The 20,225-nt window shown below is 45.5% G+C and overlaps 1 protein-coding gene across 7 annotated transcripts in view; it reads left to right on the plus strand.

Moving 5' to 3' along the window:
• Positions 1–20,225, plus strand: part of PTPRM (protein tyrosine phosphatase receptor type M) — a 742,498-nt gene that overhangs the window by 639,758 nt on the left and 82,515 nt on the right. For all 7 annotated transcript variants that reach the window (XM_082353481.1, XM_082353483.1, XM_082353486.1 and 4 more), the window contains 2 exons: positions 2,324–2,411; positions 17,939–18,015. In XM_082353481.1, coding sequence (XP_082209607.1) covers positions 2,324–2,411; positions 17,939–18,015 — 165 coding nt within the window. The remainder of the gene's footprint in view (positions 1–2,323; positions 2,412–17,938; positions 18,016–20,225) is intronic.

The following is a 20,225-nucleotide window of genomic DNA, read 5'->3' on the forward strand; positions in this document are numbered from 1 at the left end:
AACTATACTTCAATTTTAAAAAATAAATAAATAAAATAAAATGGCAATTTCAAACTCTAACTCTTACGCTTACAGTGTTATCATTTCCCTCTTGGATGTGATGAAATGGTGTGTCCTGATGTTCTGGTGTGTGGAATTAATAGTGCGAGGGGGACAGAGTCAGGACAGGGCTCTTTTCCAACCAGTCTCTGTTGAGGGCTGAGCTGTAGGGTAACAGCAGCTTTCACACACAGCAGTTCACAGAAAACACGTGCACTTTTTTTTTTTTTAACATCTTTATTGGAGTATAATTGCTTTACAATGGTGTGTTAGTTTCTGCTTTATAACAAAGCGAATCAGTTATACATATACATATGTCCCCATATCTCTTCCCTCTTGCGTCTCCCTCCCTCCCACCCTCCCTATCCCACCCCGCTAGGTGGTCACAAAGCACCGAGCTGATCTCCCTGTGCTATGCGGCTGCTTCCCACTAGCTATCTATTTTATGTTTGGTAGTATATATATGTCCATGCCACTCTCTCACTTCGTCCCAGCTTACCCTTCCCCCTCCCCGTGTCCTCAAGTCCATTCTCTAGGTCTGCGTCTTTATTCCTGTCCTGCCCCTATGTTCTTCAGAATGTTTTTGTTTGTTTGTTTGTTTGTTTTTTAGATTCCATATATATGTGTTAGCATACGGTATTTGTTTTTCTCTTTCTGACTTACTTCACTCTATATGACAGACTCTAGGTCCATCCACCTCACTACAAATAAGTCAATTTCCTTTCTTTTTATGGCTGAGTCATATTCCATTGTATATATGAAGCACGTGCCCTTTTACCGATGGACAACATGAACCCTGCAGACAGTGCCTGTGAAGGTCTCCGAGTACTCCAACTCCGCACACACCCACACTGCAGAAGTCAAGCTTTATTTGGGGATCAAAGCCCAGCAGACTGCCCCCAGACATTGCAGTCACTCATTCATTCAATGACTAATTATCGGACTCCTATCACGAAGCGTGGGCTCCACACCAACAAAAATGAGGACCACGCAGCCCCTGCCTGGGGGCACCCACAGCCTGGGGCAGAGACAGTAGGGTATGCCCAGCGCTGTCCACCGTGTGGTCGGGTCTGAGCCACCTGCAGGCGTCAGGGCTCCCCATGGGGTCTGTGAGCAGGTGTGTCCCCACTCCAGCCGTACTAAGGAGCAGCTCAGCTGATAAGACACAAGTGGACCCATGAAAAGGAATAATGAATTGGTCCCATTGAACCGCAGACTGATCGCTCAATAGTGGCCATTGGTGGCAATGGCCAAGATGGCCAAATGCTTTAGCGGGGGATGGAGAGTAGGGGAGTATAAAGGAGCTTCCGTTCTAAAGAGGGAACTTGGAAAGCCATGCTGGAGCGTGTTTGAGGATGTGAGTTCCTGGTACCACATTCTCTCGCCCCAGAGCGTTTCAGAACGATGCTTCCACACACCTGATCTGCCTTTGTGTCTTCCTCCTGCTCTTCCCTTCTTTCCCAGTTGGTGCCAGGAAATATAAGAGTAGGTACAGAAAAGACAACAAATCAGTGTTACTAAATGCTTCTTGCTACCATCCTTCTTCCCAATACCTCCTTATAGCGTTGACTACGTGAAGGTGAAACAGAACGTGAACTAAAGTGGAAATGAAAATCCCAGATTTTTTTTTCACTTGTCAACTGATAGCAGAGGACATTTTCATTATAACTTGAACAGAAAAATGTATATCTGACTAATAACAAGAAGATTAAAGACCCTAGGCATAATAATGCCAAATCCTTAAATAAATGGACATCTAAGCTCCATTAAAAATGAAAACTCTGGCAGAAGTTCTTAGAGGATTTTAGGCTGGAAGTCGTGAAGTCTTAGCTTACCTACTTCCACAGTTTTAACCAAAAATAACCTTCCTTCAGTTTGCAGTTGGGAAGAAAAATGATATCTTTATATCTCGTAGGAGAATATTGAAAGGATGTAATGTAATTAAGAAATTGAGAGAAATGTTAAATTTTCTGTAATAAATATTCAGGTAGGATGGGGATGAACCCCCAACCATTTTCAGTAGATGGTACAGATAAATTGTGGGCTTACTCTTCAGCCCCCATCCGTGTTTGTGGCATTTTAACTAAAGGAAAACAAAAAAAAACTAAATGAGATATTTAAGATATAAAGTAGTTTAATAATCCATTATTTCATTCCTGTGAATATTCTTTTCCTTCCTTGAACGTTGTACATTTTTTAAGAACACCCCCCAGTCATTAAGATCCCTGTGTTTGTTTACCGCACCGAATTGTAATTCGTCATGTCACTTTTCTCTTTCTTCCAGAGCTTCTTTGAAGGGCAGTCTGCACCATGGGACTCTGCTAAGAAAGATGAAAACAGAATGAAGAACAGATATGGGAATATTATTGCATGTAAGTGATGACAGCATCATTGTGCTGTGATGTAACTTTCTTTTCACATCTGCTAAGATTGACCACCAGCCTCATGCGGCAAGAATTTGCAGTGCAATTACTGCCTTCATCCCGCTGGAAAAGCTGCTGTGATGCTCGTATTAGGGAAAGGAAAAACTACCTAAATACCCCCGCTATGTCCGTGTGTCTTGCTGTGGGGCTAGTTTTACTTTTAGATTTAAGGTTCGGGTAACCTAGGTAATGTTCAAATGCTGACACAGAAAATGCATTTTGGAAGGAGTAAACATAACAGATCTAATGCTTCCAAGCTGCTCCATGAGAAGGAATAGACATAACGATTCGAAGCACGCCTTGCTGCCAGGAGCTTCTCAGCAGACATGAGCTCATTAATCCTCAGGACACTTGGGGTAAGGAGGTCAGTAATAGCCCCATTTTGAGGACAGGAAACTGGAACTCAGAAGTTAAATGGTAGTGCCTGTATCACAACACTCATTAGCAAAAGAGCTAGAATGATATCTCAGAAATTCCCAGTTCCTATGCAAAGGAATGGTACCAATCCATAATGCCTCGGACGGTTTTTAAATCGAGCCCAACCTCATTAATGTTCCGTAACGATGCCGGGATGCCTGGTGGATTGATGAGCTTCCTTCTTCCAGGGCTGAAGCCATCCATCCCCTGCATTAAACTGCTCAAAGCCACACGTGACTGCACCGAGGTACTGACAAGGTACTCACGGAATTAATACTATCTCTAAAGATATGTAAATTTAAAAAACAACAATAATGTGAAATATAGAGCACCTAGCTCATCCTCCCTTATTACTTGTAAGAGAACAAACTTGAAAGGTTTGGATACTCCAGCGGAGCTATATATTATCTTTCTTGATTGTGAAAGTGCGGTTAGATTTTATCTGCCTGAGTTAACATTTTCTTGGTAGGACAGTTGAACTTCTATAGCAGCGCCACCCAGTAGAATTTTCTGTGATTGTGGAAATGTTCTGTGTCTGTGCTGTCCGGTGCAGTAGCCCTCACCATACCAGCATTTGAAATGTGGCTGGTGTGACCAAGGAACTGAATTTTCTATTGTATTTAATTTTAATTATTTTTAATTTAGATCGTCCATGAGACAAGAGGCTCCCATATTAGATGGTGCAGACCTACAGTGTGTTTCATTTTAAAAAAGAAAGGTGTCGGGGTTTACATATAATATGAACCATCCCAACTGGGCCTGAACATGTCCTGTTTTCCCTTTGGCCACTCACAAAGCCAAACCACTGGTTTTGCAGATGGCAAGTGCTAGCTTTGGGTGTCTTGTGCATTCATTTACTTAGAGCTTCATTTTTAGAGAGAAGATGTTCCCCTGAGATCTAAGGCTTCATTGCCCCTCAGTGAATTCAGTCAACACTTGGCCCCCCGAGGACCCCAAGGTGATGGGGACGATGTCCCCGCCCCCAGGACAGAGCAGCCCAGGCAGATGAGAGGCTGTGAGTCTGGTCACTCTGCACCAGGACGCAGTCCTGCGTTGGAGCTGTGTGTACAGTGCTGTGTGCTGCAGGGGCTCAGAGAGGGAAAGCATTATTTCCAGCCAGAGAGGGTCATGGGAAGAGTCCACTGGCCAATATAGATCCTCCCAAGTTCCTTCGTGTTCTCTGAGAGCCTGCTGAAGCTTCACACCCTCAAAAGAATCCAGATTTCTCACAGTGGCTTATAGGAGCCTTCCCAGGGTTCCTTCAGCTCTGCCGCTAACTCCAAGGAGGTCCACGGAGGTAAAATGGGGAATTCACAGCCATGCCACCCACGCCAGGTGGAAGAGATGTCAGTGAGCCCTTGTCCTGCGGCCGCCATATCCGAGGTGTGGGCCTCACCCCGAGCATCTGGAGAGCAGCGTGCAGGGCTCTGATTTGGGCTGTGCTCAGAGACCCGGCCTGCCTCTGTTCAGTGTGACTTTGACTCTGCTTCTTCCCAATGTGTTGTTTGACGGCTGCACTTGGTAGATGCTTGAGAAGTAGTTTTGAATGCTTAAAGAAAAAAGTGATAAAAGCTAGCATTTGCTGAGCACTTGCTATATGCTAGACACCCCTGTTATACCTGTTAAGCCCTTTACACCTGTTAACTCCCTCACTCCCTGTAATGATCCTGTGACATGAGTAATATTGTTTATCTGTTTTACAGGAGAGGAAAACTGGGGCATAGAGAAGGTGAAAGGGTTGCACAGTTAATAAGATGGGGACAAGATTCCCGCGCAGGGGCAGCTCTTATAACCACCACCCAGTGGATGCTGATAGTCAGTCCCCACCGGCCGTTAGCATCATTGCCTGCACAGGCCAGTGTCTGTGACAAGAGGCAGCTTAAGGAGACTTTCACCCCCCTCATCCCCATTCTTCATCTCCCCAGGCCACCTGCAAATAAATATACAAACTAAGTACAAAGAGTACACTCCCTGTTGAAGGCAGCCTCAAGCCAAGTCCTCCAGCCCCCAGGCTGACCCCCTGTGGCCCCCTGTTCAGAAATTCTGGAGCTGCCGCTGTTATGGGCCTTCTGCAGAAATTCTTCTTCGATGGCTTCAGATCTGTTGTCTAAGAAAGATATTGGGGTCAGGGTCTAATTTATGTATTAATTGTTAGCCTATCATCACTGACCATCACTAGCTCAGAATGGGCGTCACCACCAAGATCATCTTCAACTCTCAAGACCCTGCATTTAGGACGGATTATCTCATCGCCCTAGGCAGGCACTGGCTGTGGTCTGTGTGTCCAGCAGAATGTTGTCAGAGGTGGAGAAGGTTTAAATCTACCTCCCACCCCCATGAATGTACCATCTGTGGGCTGGACCAGACTAGGACGCACGTGAACTAATAGGACAGTGTAAATGACTAAGGGAAAAGCCTTTGGGGGCAAAAGAGAGGAATTTAGGATTGGGAACTAGAAGGCACAGTTCAGAGTCTGTTTCACCACGTGTTAGCCAAGTGACCTTGGGAAAGTCATGAACCTTCTCAATGTCCCAGTTTCCTAAAAAGCCAGCTGTTGTGGAAATGAACTGAAACGCCACATAAAAACATCACTGATTGTTGTTACCTTTGAAAAATCACATCTTTCTTCTCTGTTACTCCTTACCCTTCCTCAGCTTAGTGGACTCAGTAGGTCATTTAAAATGGAAAAACAAAAGCAGCATTTGGAAGTCTCGGGTTGGAAATGATGAACTTGTGGATAATTGCAGGCGCCACGTTGCTCCCTAATTGTCAGCAGGATTCGGCACAGCGACCCGCTCTTCATGGGCTGTGACCAGGGGCTCTATTTCTGGAGAGTTTGCCTGGCTGTCGCCTTTATTCCTGATAAATCCCAGAGGGGGAGGATTTACTAGCTCTCACCTGCCTCCACCTCACCTGTTGGGCTCTTTCAGTGTTTCTTCCATCAGCTTGCGTTGTTTTTGTGCTTTTGTAGGGACAGCGTCAGAAAGATGTCCTCTGCCCAGGCAGCTCTGTCCAGTCTCCTGATCTCACCCCTCAGCTGCCGTGGCATTCTGAAGGCTTTCCCTGTGCACACATTGTCTTTTTTTTATGTATTTTTAAAGTAAAAATTGTCTATATTTAAGGTGTACAACATGATGCTTGATATAGATAAATAGCGAAATGATTACAATAGCCAAGCTAATGAAAGTATCTTCCCCTCACATAGTTGTCATTTTTTATGTGTGGTGAGAGCACCTGAAATCTACTCTCTTAGCAAGTTTCTGGATTCAATACAGTATAATTAACCATCGTCATCATGGTGTACATTCAATCTCGAGACTTAGTCATCCTATGTAACTGCCACTTTGTACCCTTTGACCAACACCCCCCCCATTTTATCCCTTCCCCCCGCAAACTCCTGGTAACCACCCTTCCACTCTCTGCTTCTATGAGTTTGACTTTTTTTAGATTCCATGTACAAATGAGATCATGCAGTGTTTTTCTTTCTGTGTCTGGTTTATTTCACTCAGCATAAGGTCCTAAAAGTTCATCCATGTCGTTGCAAATGGTTACCTTTTCCTCTAGTTTTCTGTTGCTTTCTAAAATCCCTCTAGAACTGTCTGTGGTTGTTTGTATAATTGTCTATAACGGTCTATGCTGACGTATTCTGAGACATCAGCCACTTAGGCCACCTACCGAACAATTATTAATGCTCTTAGAATAGGGTGTGCAAATCCTTAGATGCTACTAGAGCTAAATAGCAGGAGTTTGATACCACATATGGGTTGCAGAAATACCACTACTGCTGGCTGGCTTAAATACCAGAACTGCCCTAATGCCAGCCCATGCCAAGTCTGGTGTTAGAACTCACAGCCTGAGTGCCGTTTCTCCAGGGGGGCCCCAATCCAGCATGAGCTCCCCAGTAGGGTCTGATGAAGCCACCGCAGTGCTAAGCACCCCTCTGAGAATCACCATTTGGAGCTGCTTCATTTGAGACTGTATGTCTTTAGTTACGGCAGCGAAAATGAATCTTTGATAGTGCTAAAGTTGTAGAAGGATTTCAGGAACAAAAATACTTATCTAAATCACCCTAATGTATACACTCATACTGGTTGTTTCTTTAAAGGCATGGAGAAAAGTATTACATCTCCCTTCCCCACTAAGAAATTCTGTAATTGTGGAAAAATCAGTTTCCCTGACTGGGAAGCCTGCTTCAGGGAGTCTAGGCTTTGGGAATAGCACCACTAACTAGGATGAGGAACTGGGGGATTCAATGAACTTGTCCTAGAGATTCTTGTTAGTGCTTTTCAGAGAACATAAGAAGTGCTTTAATGATCACATTCGTAGTTTTGCAACAGTGTTTGCATATAAAATGGTTTTAATGGTGCTTTAAAACTGTTTATTGGCTGTTGTTCTTAAGTAAGGTGAACTTTTCCCTCATTTACACGATGAATTTGCCGAGCTAGCCCTTTCCAAATATAAACAAATACCCCGTCCACCATTAACAGACACACACACACACACACACACACGCAAGCGTAGCCCTCCTGATAGTCTCAGCAGTTCTTAATTGTAATTAACAATTACAATTGAGAGAATAAGATGCAAGTCAGACAAAAAGAATGAAACTCTGCCATTTGCAGCCACATGGATAGACCTAGAGGGTATTACGCTCAGTGAAATAAGTCAGACAGAGAAAGGAAAATGCTGTATGTTACCACTTATATGTGGACTCTAAAAAATAAAACAAACAAATGAATATAACAAAACAGAAACAGACTCACAGATACAGAGAACAACTAGTAGTTACTAGTGGGGAGAGGGAAAGGGGGAGGGAATTGAGAGGTACAAACTACTATGTATAAGATGAATAAACTACAAGGATGTCATGTACAGCACAGGGAATATAGCCAATATTTTATAATAACCTTAAATGGAGTATAATCTATAAAAATATTGAATCACTATCACTATTTTATACACCTGAAACTAATATAATACTGTAAATCAACTATACTTCCACTGAATAGATAGACGTTAGATAGATAGATAGATGGATAGATAGATAGATGGATAGATGGATGCAAGCCAGGGCCTGACGCAGGTGAGGAAGGGAGCCCAGTCCAGGCGGAGGCCCTGAGGGAGGGACAGCCAGCCCGGGTCAGCGTGGCGTCAGGGACGGTAAGGAGCTCGTGTAGCTGGAGCAGAGGGGGCGCCATCCAGGGGAGAGGCCGGAATTGTGAAGACCCTGGGGGACAGCAGTGAGCCAACACAGACTCAGCCCCTACACTCGGGAAGCTGACATCTCCTTTGAGAGGAAGAGAGACTTGATTATACAAATAAATGAAATAAAAATAGAAATGAAATAAAAGTCAAGGGCCATAAGGAGAGGAGCGCAGTCCTGCAAGAACCTGTACGTGGGAGCTGACTGATTCCGGAGGATGTGGAATGAAGACAGCTGACCCAGGGGCTAGAGCAGGGGGGCGCAGACATGCGGGAACCCATAGTTTGAGGAGGGGAAGGAAGACGGGGTGGCCAGAGCTGGGAGGGGTGGAAGGGGGAGGTGGGCCCGAGAGAGAAGGAGGTGGGAGCCAGGCCTGCAGCGCCTTCTGGGGCAGATTCAGTGTTTTGGTCGTTATTATAAGAACAAGGGACACCTCATTAAAGGGTTGGGAGGGAGGGTTAATCTAATTTACATTTGGAAAGATTAGTCTAACTGCAGTAAAGAGTGAATCAGAAGGGGACCCTAGCTAAAAGATTCTCTCTTGGCCTAGGTGACAAGTGATGGTAATGTGGACTAGAAAGTAGTAGTTGGATTCAAGGAAGACACAGGGTCAGAGGTGACTCCTGTGCTTCTGACTTGGGTGGATGGAGGATGGACGGCGGACAGATGGACAGATGGAAGGACGGGCTGTTTACGAGATGGGTAACCCTGGAAGGGAACCGGACTTGGAGCTCAGGGGCGGCAGTGAGGTCAGCGGTAGCAGGGAAAGCTTGTGAGTTGAATCTGGGGATATACTGAGACGCCTTTGAAACATTCAGATGGGATGTCAAGTAGGCAGTTATGTGGAAGGCTCTGGAACCCAGAAGAGATGTAAATTTGTGAATCTTGGGGCACATCAGTGGTGGTCGTGAGGTCCTCTGTGGAGGGAGCATGGAGGGCGTCAAGGGCCTAGCACCCAGCCTGGAGGGGCTTTAAAAATGAGAAATACTGAGACAAAACCGCTTAGCATGTGCAAAGGAGCACGTGTCGTGGAGGGGAGGGGGCATGCAGGGCGTCCTGCTGGGGGGTCTAGTACAGTGAAGACGGTGATGTAACAAGGTGAGGAGCAACAAGGTGAGGAGCAGCCGTGAAACTGCTGGAATGAGTAGGGGAGGGGCGAGGGAGGTGCGGCCCTGACCGTGAGGACCCACGACTCTTACATGAAGGGGAGGCCCTTCTGAGGTCTGGTTTCCGTCTGGACTCAGGGTGCCCTGCTTAGTGAGGCGACTAAGAAGACAGTGTGAGCTGTGACCCGGTCTGTCCCACCCGAGTCTTCTCACCAGCAACCCCGTCTCCGTGTCCCGGGCTGAGGACTGCACGTCCCCAGGACTTTGTCTTAAAGCAAGGTGCTTCTTTCTGCTAACTGAGCAACCGTGTCACTTCTGAGGGACGTACTACTGTCTGATCCAGGTTAGGTATAAAGGCAGGCGAAGGCAGGAGAGGGGGACGGGGTGAGTGTAGGGGGCAAGATGCACTGGGAGAGGGAGCTTCCTGCATCAAAACTCCGGCAGACGAGAGCAAGACAGAAACATCCCACAGTATGTGCGGGAAAGAAGAGGGTAAATTCTAGAAAAATCAGACAAAATAAAATAAGAGTCAGGGGATCTGCCAGGAATCTGAAAATAAAGAGCAGGCGTCTCTGACAAAGGGTCCAGGTAAAAAAAGTCAGAAACAAGGCAGGACTAAGAAGTTGGCGACACAAAACCAGCAGCAGGAGTGAAGCTTAGCACAGAGCCAGCCAGCGCTCAGCCGAAAGCTCCTTCTTGCTTCTTGCTCAGAAGCTGCCTGGCTGGGCCTGAGCCCACCCTCCATCCCCACCCCCGTGGGCAGTGGCAGGGACCCCAGGCTGGAGCAGTGGGGAGAGGTGCAGGACGCCCAGCGCTTCCTGTCGGTTACCTTGGCCCCTCTGCCTCTTGTACCTTGAAACCAGTGCAGACCAGCCCTTGGCAAGATGTAACCACAGGAAGAGCAAGGCGGTTATTTGCAGCGATCAATTATAATTAAAATTAATTTTGAGTCTCCTGTCGGTGGGCAAATGTTACATACACCACTGTGATACCAGTTTGCCTTAAATATGTCATCAATATTCAGCAGAAAGGGAGAATTGGTTAGAGATGAAAGATTATCAGTGACAGACTCCATTTGTGCCGCTATAATAATATCTAATCACTTACAGGTTCCGGCTGCAAGGCTGTGACCCGGATCCATCGTGTTTAATGTGAAAATGATGTTAAAATATTTGAAGCTATGTAGATGTATTTTAAACATAGCGTTATTTGATAAAAAGGGCATAAATAACATGTTTCAGGGACTGAGGGACCTGCTTTAAATCTCTAATTACCCCACCTCTAATGTGTGAAGGCAGTCATACACACACACACACACACACACACACACACACACACACACATGCATGCATATATATACACACACACACACATAGATACACACATATATACATACCCACATGTAAATACATACATATATACAAACATACATACATGTACACATATATATGTATATGCATATAAATACATACATATATATACACACCATAAATACACACATACATGCATACATATACACACAGAGACATTTATACACACATACATATGTACATACATATATACACACATGTAAATACATACATATATAAACACTATAAATACACACATAAATACATACATACACGTGCATATATGTATACATGTATACATACATGCATATGTATATACACACACCATAAATACATACACACATACATAAATACACACATGCAGACATACATTTGGAAAAGTCCCAGCCGATTATAATTTTTCAGCATTAAGCAATGGTTTGTTATGACCAGGTCTTTATGGGCCTGTTTCTTAACCAAAAATATGATTTTTGCCCTATTTCATTTAGTAAGGGCTTTTTTGAAAGAAATTGGAGGAATAGCAACAGATCTTTAATGCAGATTGAGTTTCTCAAAATGGCAGAGTTTATTACCCTTCTGGATGGGGTAGCATTGAGTTGTGATTATTATATAAACATTAATTGAGGTTTGATCATATTCCATTCATCCATGGCTAAATAGGTTTCTTTTTCCAATTATAAAAACAATTCATACACATTAAAGAAAATGCGTGCAGTAAAGAAAAGAGGGGGGAAATTGTCCAGGACCTCACCAAACAAATTCAAACCCTGCTAACATTTTATTTCTATTTCCTTCAAATCTCTTTTCTCTATGCCTTGAAGTTGTTGGCTTTATTTTGTAAAATAAAAATAGATTTATTGTTTTCTTTCTGATTCCTAAGACAGTATAAACTATGTAGACAATTAAAGTGGTACATAAAATCATAAATGGAAAAGTAAATATCCCTCCAGATTTTGCCACCCAGCAGAAGCCCCATCCCTTCAGTTGCCCACTATGCCTTCCTAGACACATATCCAAATGCGTTCAATTATTTCATGTAAACAGACTCCTAGGAGACTTGCTGCTTTGTAACCTGCTCTCCTTCACTTACAGTATGTCACAGAGATCTTTCCAAGTAAAGAAATTAAAGGTGTAGTAACCCTTTGTAATGATCGTTTCAGATTCCATTGTTTTATAAGATCACTGTTGATCAATCCCCTGCTGAAATCATTGAATGGTTTAACCTGGGTGGGGAGAAAATAAATTGTGTTTTAGAAAAGTAGCTCTCAGCATGGATTCACTGGAGGGGGGCAGTCTGGAGGCAAAGATGAAACCGTTCAGGTGAGAAAAATTATCAGGTCATGAAGTCACAGCAGTAATGATACAAGTGCCAGCTCACCTTTACTTAGTTCTAACTATGTACCAGACACTAATGCATGACTTGTATTAACTCAATCCTCACAAAAACGCTGCAAGGTAGGCACTATTTTATTTCCATTTTACAGTGGTAGAAACTGAGGCACGGAGGTTAAATAACTTGTCCAAGGTCACACAACTGGAAAGTGACAGAATTAGGATCAAACCCAGGGATTTTTACTCCAAAGCCTGTGATCTTAACCTCTGTACAACACTGTACAGAATCAGGGATGAAAAACAAAAGCTGCGGAGTAGATTCCAGGGGAATCAGATGAAGGAGTTGTTGAGAAGTATTCGGCCTATTTCCAGACCTTTTCCTGTTTCCTCTTTAAAACTAGCTAAACTCATCTTCCCCAAAAAGTGGGTGCGTGGAGTTTTCAGTTCCTCTCTGCTCTGCCGGTCCCCTAACAAGCCTACTGGGCTCGTTGTGCTGTGAATTGCCAAACTCCAGCAAGGGTGTTGCTTTTATTCGTAGAAGAGAGTAATTTCCTTTTTTATTGTATTTTATTCCTTTTTTTTAGTTGATTTTCAGTGTTTCAGGTATACGACAAAGTGATTCAGTTTTATGTATATATAAAACTGAATATATATAAATAGGTTATTACAAGATATTGAACATAGTTCCCTGTGCTATACAGTAGGTCCTTGTTGTCTATTTTATATATAGTAGTGTGTATCTGTTAATCCCCAACTCCTAATTTATCCCTCCTCCTCCCCTTTCCTGTTTGGTAACCGTAAGTTTGTTTTCTACCTCTGTGAGTCTATTTCTTTTTGTAAATAAGTGCATTTGTATCATTTTTTTAGATTTCACATACAATCAATATCACATGATATAACTCCAGAGTCAGGTCCTGTCAGCCTTACTGGCCTGTGTCTCCCAGAAACTCCAAGTCTTTGCAGTCTTGACCGCTTGGCTTTCGTGGTCAGTAACTGACCTATTGTTAACCACAAATCCCACTGGATTTCCCAACCTTCATACCTGAGCAGTCGAGTTCTCCAGGCTTCTTCCTCCTTTTGACCCAGTTGCTGGACTCTGGCCGACTTCCAGCTGGTCAGCCTCCAAAGCCAACTGGGAGGACGGGGCTCAGCCAGTGGGCAGCTGGCATTTCTGTGGATCCTTTGCCTGAGTGACCCCATATGTGCTTCAGGCCAGAAACATCCTCTGGGCATCTCCCTATAGTCATTTGATACTCTTTAGCCCCAACAGAAGGAACTGAGCTTTCCTAAAAGAATGGTTGGTACATATTAGTCTTCTTAATTGGCATCAGATTCAAGGTGAATCAGATTTCAAGAAAATACGGCAGTGAGCCTCCATGTACTGCTTTATTTGCCTCCAACAATCTATATTTATTGCTTTTATAGTCACCTGAGATGAGGGCTTGATGTGAAAGAGGATGCCTGAGAATCCAGTTTCTGTTCCCAAGTCGTTTTCAGGTATCCGAGCAGCAGCTTGGAGTAGACTCTTGTGGCTGGAGGGGCGGATTCTCTTACTTCTTTTGCTTTTACTCTCACTGACACAGCGTGGAGGAGGGTGATACTTTCCTATTTATTTCACTGCCATTTAGGACGGATGGTTTTCCCAACAGCCTGCTGGGAGGCAGAGGATTAACTTGATAAGTGCTAACATCCCACCCAAGAAGGGCAGTTGTGCAAGGACCAGCCCCCCTCATTTCATGGCTGAGTAATATTCCACTGTACATATTGTACCACATCTTCTTTATCCATTCTTCCTTCCAGGGACATTTAGGTTGCTTCCAAGTCTAGGCCCTTGAAAACAGGGCAGCACTAAACGTTGGGGTGCATGTATCTTGTCGATTGATGGTTTTCCCAAGATATACGCCCACAACTGGAATTGCCATATCCTCCGTAGCTCTAATTTTTAGATTTTTAAGGAAACTCCGTACTCTTCTCTGTGTGGGCTCAGCTCCTGCCCCCGTGTTCTCCTTCCTACCCGAGGGGCAGCCCACTCTCCCTGCTGAAATATCTGCCTGCCTGTCTCAACTTGCACTGACTCATCAGTACTCACACTTATGTTGTCACAGAAAGAAAGAACACCTCGTAGGCCTCATTTCAATAATTCCCAAACATACCTACTCAGCACACTTTATAAAGTATGGCAGTTGTCCTCAAGGAGCAGGTCATATAGTCACTGCCTCTCCTTCATCGTGGAAGGGAACGAGCCCCTCTCAGGAGGAGACCAGCAGAGGGGACCCCACGGGCTATGAGACAGCGAGTCCTTGAGGTGCCCTTCCCACCTTGAAAGTGCTGCTTCCTAGGAGCCCAGGACTCGAGTGGAACATGAGGAGGTGTCCTACAAGGAGGCGTGGAGAAAGTGGACTCTTAGTTTTTTTAAATTTTGGTAGCAGACACACAGCATAAAACTTACCATCTTAACCATTCTTAAGCGTACTGTTCAGTGACATTAGGTTTCTTCTGCACCCATGAAACAAGAGCTCACTCTTCCCCACCATCCCAGCGCTTGCCAGCCACTATCCTACTTGCTGCTTCCACGGATTTGACCACTCCAGATGCTTCATATAAGTGGGATCATACGGTATTTGCCCTTTTGTGTCTGGCTCATTTCACTGAGCGTAATATCCTCAAGGTGGACTCTTTTATTTTTAAAGTGTGAAATATAGGTACAGAAAAGGGTATAATACATCCATATATGGGTTAATACATTGTTGTAAAGCAAACACTCGTAAAACCACTAACCAAGTCCACAACAGGACCATGGCCAGCACCCAGGGAAGCCCCCGTGAGCCTCGCCTGAACACAACCTGCCCTTCTTCCGCCATATTCATTAGCCTCGGGAAGAGGTCATCCTTGGCGCCCATAGCCGTGTCTTGGGCAGAATCACTGCTGGGCTGTGAGAGGAGCCCTGCGGGTGGGCGCTGTGACCCTCATGAAGGATCCTTGTGGGGATGTTCGGAGTGGACACTACGTGGTCTCTGACCACAAGGGGTCATACATAGCCTTGTAGAATCAACTTTAAAATACAGAAAGAGCATGCATATAAAGAGAAATAAAAACAATCCAGTCTACATAGGAAATAGGCTTTATATGGGTCTTACAGGCTTCTATGTCATGCAGGGTGTGTAACAATTAAATTTGGAGAAATAATATGTAAATGAGTTGTGTCTTTAGGGGGTCAGTAGTTCCAGTAAAAGCCAGTTTTCCATTTCTTTGTAAATTCATTCCATGGCCTATCCTGATTTAGATTATCTACTTATCTATCTATATCTATATATCTGCATAGATTGATCTATCTATATCTATTTATCTATCTAGATAACTAGATCTGGATATAGATCTGCTGGTAAATTCTCCTTGAACCAGTTGTAACATCTTCCTGCTTCCTTCATTAACTAAATAAAAATCTTTGACATGTGTTGCTCTTAAACAAAAATGGAGAAATAGCAGTGAAGTTAAAAAAAAAAAACCTGTGCAGGAGGTTAACTGATTGAATAGTCGAGGATGTTGGGGAAATTCTTTATTTCAAAGGCTCTGTTGATGGGAGATGAGAGTGCAGCCTTGTCTGAGATCGAAGTCCCTACTGAGAACATTCCAGAACCACTTGAGAGGCCCAGTGGTGGTAGATCACGGGGACTGGGTGGCATTCGTCCTGAGGTTCTCAGGGAGATAAAGCACGAAAGGAATTCTGACAAGGAGAACAACAGATCCTGAGATAGCCTCGTGTCTAAAGATTAGGAGGCTCGAATGCGGTGCCTGCCTTTTAAAGCACAGCCCAGGGAAAGTCAGGGAGAACAGGGAGTGAACCTAACCTCCTTCAGAGAAGCCTACTGAAAACCCAGCGTGTGCAGAAGAGCCGTGGTTCGATTCTGTTGTAGCATCTCTCATTCGGGAAGCTCAAATGGCTTTACCCGCAGAACCGCTTCGAGCTCCCTCTGCAGTAGCCGTGTGTGCACTGGCTCCGCCAGCACGTGCGAAAGCGGTGACAATCCACACGTCCCAGTGCCCCAAGAACCCGCCCCCCCCCCACCACGACACGGGCAAACTCTGGACAGGGGCCTCTGGTGTTAAGCAAAATGGATTCTAGGAAACTAGTTCTTGGAGCGGGTCACCACGGGGAAAATTCCTGCCTGCCCGTGGGTCCTGGGTTGCTCTTGTCGGTTTGGGCAGCCAGTGTAAAGATGGTGAGAAGCAAAGCACGAGTGTGTGTCACCCAGCACGTGGTGATCACAACAGCTGGCGTCATCCATCACTCGCTGTATACCGGGCTCTCCGCTCATCTCTTCCTGTGTGTTATTTTCATGCTCACCGTAACCCCATGGGGAGACACTGTGAAGCCCCATTTTGCAGCTCAGGAAAGGAAAGCCCAGAGAGACGAAGCAACTCGCCCGAAATCACAAGTGAGGGGTTCCCAGTGGCACCCCTGACCCCAGAGCCCACACGCGGGACCACTGCCCGCATGTGTTCTCCCTGAGCAGAGCAGGGAGACACGGCTCCCTCCAGGCTTCGCCCGTGTCCCACCCACTTTATCCCCACTCTCCGGGTAAATGTACTGAGCCGAGGCTAATCGTAAGGCACAGACAGGAAATGATATGACCGTCTGTCAGGAACTGGAGTGAGAAGCCCCATCAATGAAGGAGAGTTAGAAGCTCGACACGGATCTCCCTCTAGCCCCACTGTTGGAAACAGAACGTTCCTCCAAAGAGGGCTGAACCAGAGGGACCGGCTGAAACGCTGGCTCTCACTCATTAGCATGTCAAGCCAAGGAACGGGTTCAAATCGACAGTTCGTCCAGTGATCTTGGGTCAGACGGTCTGTCACCTGCGGACCCCCTGGCTCTTGCCTCAGTCTGGGGGTGTCATTTCTCACCCACTAACCCAAATGAAATGTCGGCAGTTTAGAGGCAGGACCTCCCACTGCCCTGCATCAGGAGAAGAGTGGTTTGCAAAGTTCTCCCCCCAGACCACCTGTCAGAGACCACACACCTTCCCCCTCAGAGCAGCTGGCCTTTATCTGCCAAATATTGGGTTTGGGTGTAAGCTTTCATTGGAAGAAAGGGCTCCTCTGCTTCAAAGAACATTCATTTAGGAAAACAATTTTTAAAGGATGCATTTTTTAAAAAAACAAAAAGTTCACTTTTGACTCATTTAAAAGATATTTGGGGGAAATTCTACAATGTTCCAGACTCTGATATAGGGGTCAGGGGTAGGGCAGTGAGCAAAACAGGAAAATCCATGCCCTTATAGAGGTTTTAGCACTTTCCTTTTTAAAATTTAGATTTCAAGGAAATTATTGAGATGTCTCAGTAGCATTTATGGAGAAAATTTTCCATTCAGAAAAAATGTTTACTGTAGCTAATTGGTACCACCATCACGACCCCTATACAGTATTTGGTGTGTGTTGGCAATTTGTGTTTTTGTTTAATCATTAAAACATTCCAATTTGAGGCAGGCGCTGGCATCCCTCCTTCAGGTGAGTGGCCGAGGCTTGGTGGTGTAACTGAGTGGCCTGAGGTCACGTGGCTGATGGGGACAGCCTTGCTCCACCGGCCGATGCCCTCGGGGCAGGGGGAGAGAACTCTGGGCCAGTGACTGAGGTTAGAACCGTGTCCACATCTCCTGGGAGGCTGGGCTGTGGTTTATAACCATCATTTGTCGAGGTGGATGTCACAGGCAACCTTCAGAATCTCAGGGCTCACATGTGATTTAGTGAAGTTGTTGAATTTCCAGTCCAAGAAATCATTCCACTGTGATTCACAGGACTCTAGGTAGAAGTTTCAAACCTCTGCCAATGCTTCACGTCTGTAAATGATCAAAGAATAAGTTAATGAGATTTCCTGTAAAAAACGCAAAGGATTATAAAAACCCTTCCCTGTCTTAAGAGCAAGAATGTAGGCGTGTAGTATTTAATTCTTCGTTTATCTTTAAAGCAGCGTGGATGTGGATGACCTCTCTGTAATGTGCTTAACAAGGTGGGGCTCTGAGCAGCCCGACAGATAGCTCTTGTTAATTGCTGGTTTTTTTCCTTTTGCAGATGATCATTCCCGGGTGAGGCTGCAGACCATAGAAGGAGACAACAACTCAGACTATATCAATGGAAATTATATCGATGTATGTATCTTGAAACTGTCAGTAAACCCGTGTGTTCTGACACATAGCACCCCGTGTGTCTGCTCTAAGATGGGTGGACACAGGCTGGTCCAACCCTGGGAGCAAACACATGCCCTGTCCCATACACGCAGAACATGTCCCATACATGAAGACATGTCAGCCTCGGGCTGGTGAGCTCCCCGTGACGTTCCCTGCCTTCTTTGCCATCCCACGCTTCTGTGGACTAAGAAAATGGTATTTCCATTTTTTTGTCAACAACTTGGATTATTTGACACTTTAAAAAGTCTGCTTGCATATTAATAGGACAAAACTCTCTAATTCCTGATTTGATGATTTACCATCTCTTGTCATCACAGCACTTTCAAGTTGCCTTCAAAGTCGTCTGCAGCTGTTAGCCAGGACCTCTGATGCATGCAAGACGTGTCATTAAATATGTAGGCTGCTTAATTATTGAAGCCTGCTCCTTTGTTCATTCTGCATCATGTTAACTTAATGTCTTACATTAGAATAAATTCTTTGGGAGACAGCATGTTTTCACTTGAAAGAATGAATGAAATCAAAAGTATAGACTGAAAATCAAGGGAAGGTTGCTGTTACCTCCAAGGCCCAAGTTTACATTAAACAGATCTCAGTTCCCAAGGCATCCTCTGTGCTTGGACTTCATACTGTTTCTTAGTCCATCAGGACTTCCTTGCACAAGTTTTATTCAGATATGTGGATTCTTTCTTGTCTTGGTTGAGTATTACTAAAAATACTAGCGTTACAGTCTCTAAGAGTTATCTAAGAATGACTGCAAGAATGTTATCTGTAGTGCTTCTTGGGAGGGTTTGGCATTTGGGGGTTATAGATTTGAGGCCTGACGGAGGATTATTTGAAGACTAATTCGTATCTCAGTCTTCAAACAGAGACCCCTAGACCCTACATTTGATGATGACCAAAAACATATCCAATCCAAGGTAGAAGTTTTTATTAAAGCAAGGTTTCCTCCAAAGGCACATTGCACTTATTACTTCATTTGGGAAATATTTAGGGAGTGCCTTACAGGAGTGCTCAGAGGTGCCCAAGACCTTGTACCTTCTCCCCGAGGCCTCACAACTTAGGAGCTGAAGTAAGAAACGTCTTCACTCTGACACTCGTTCCCTGGGGAGAGTCCAGGAGAACGTTGTTCACACCGCAGTCCCAGCTCCCACAACCCTCTGGGTCCTCGAGCAGAGGGACAGTGTCCAGGTCCCGCTGTACCCCTGCCCCTGACACAGGCCTCGGATGCTGTCAGTCCTCAGCGTCTGCCGAACCACCCTCTGAGGAGTGGCTGTGATCAGATCGGGCTTCGTCCTGGAGGCCATTTGACCTAAGCTTTAAAGAACGGCTGGGTAGAGACACAGAGGAGGGAGGACCTAAAAGTAATGAAAATACCAGATTCATTAGTTCTCGTTTTAACAGACAAAAGAGTCAGAGTTCAGGACCCCTTTTCACTTAGTCAATGAGATTTTATTGAGCACCTATTACAGGTCAGTAACTGTTTGAGGCACTGGTGTTGTAACTGTGCACAATTCAGACCAAAACCAAAAAGAAAGCTCTGACATCATGGATCTGTTGGTCTAACCGGGAGGAAGAGATCACAAATGAAACAAGTCGGTTAAGTGTCTCTGGTGTCGTAGACGGTAGGAGGAACACAGTGGCGGTGGAGTGTCAGCTCCACCGAGAAAGTGGGGGTCTGGGCCGGGGGGATATCTGGGGGGCTGAGCCTCCAGGCCGAGAGGCAGCCCAGGAAAGTCCTGGCTGTGGGGCATGTCCGGCAGCTGTGGAGGGTGCTGGTGGAGAAGAGGGTGGCGTCCGGGCGATGGGGTGACGGAAGCCTGGGCAGGTGACGTCCACGGTGGTGAGGAGCTGGGCTCTTCCTGTGAGCTGGGCAGTCATAGAGGGATGTGCGCAGAGGAGTGAGGGATCTGGAAGCCGCGAGGAGGACGAACTGTAGGTCGGCGTGGGGGTCAAAGCGAGGAGGCCCGCTAGGTGGCTGAGGGTGGCCTGGCCCGGGGCAGGCGGCCAGAGGGAGGGAGGTGGGAGGATCCTGGGTCTGAGCTGAGGTGGAGGCTGGGGAAGGAGGGGCCCGCATGCCTTCAGGAAGTGGGGTCACCGTTATCTGAACAGGATTGTGGTGGGACAGACTCGGAGTGGGGAGGAAACGAGGAGCTGGGTTTATATGTGTTCAG

The sequence above is a fragment of the Balaenoptera borealis genome (assembly GCF_965194805.1).
Source record: "Balaenoptera borealis genome assembly, chromosome: 14".
Taxonomy (NCBI): domain Eukaryota; kingdom Metazoa; phylum Chordata; class Mammalia; order Artiodactyla; family Balaenopteridae; genus Balaenoptera; species Balaenoptera borealis.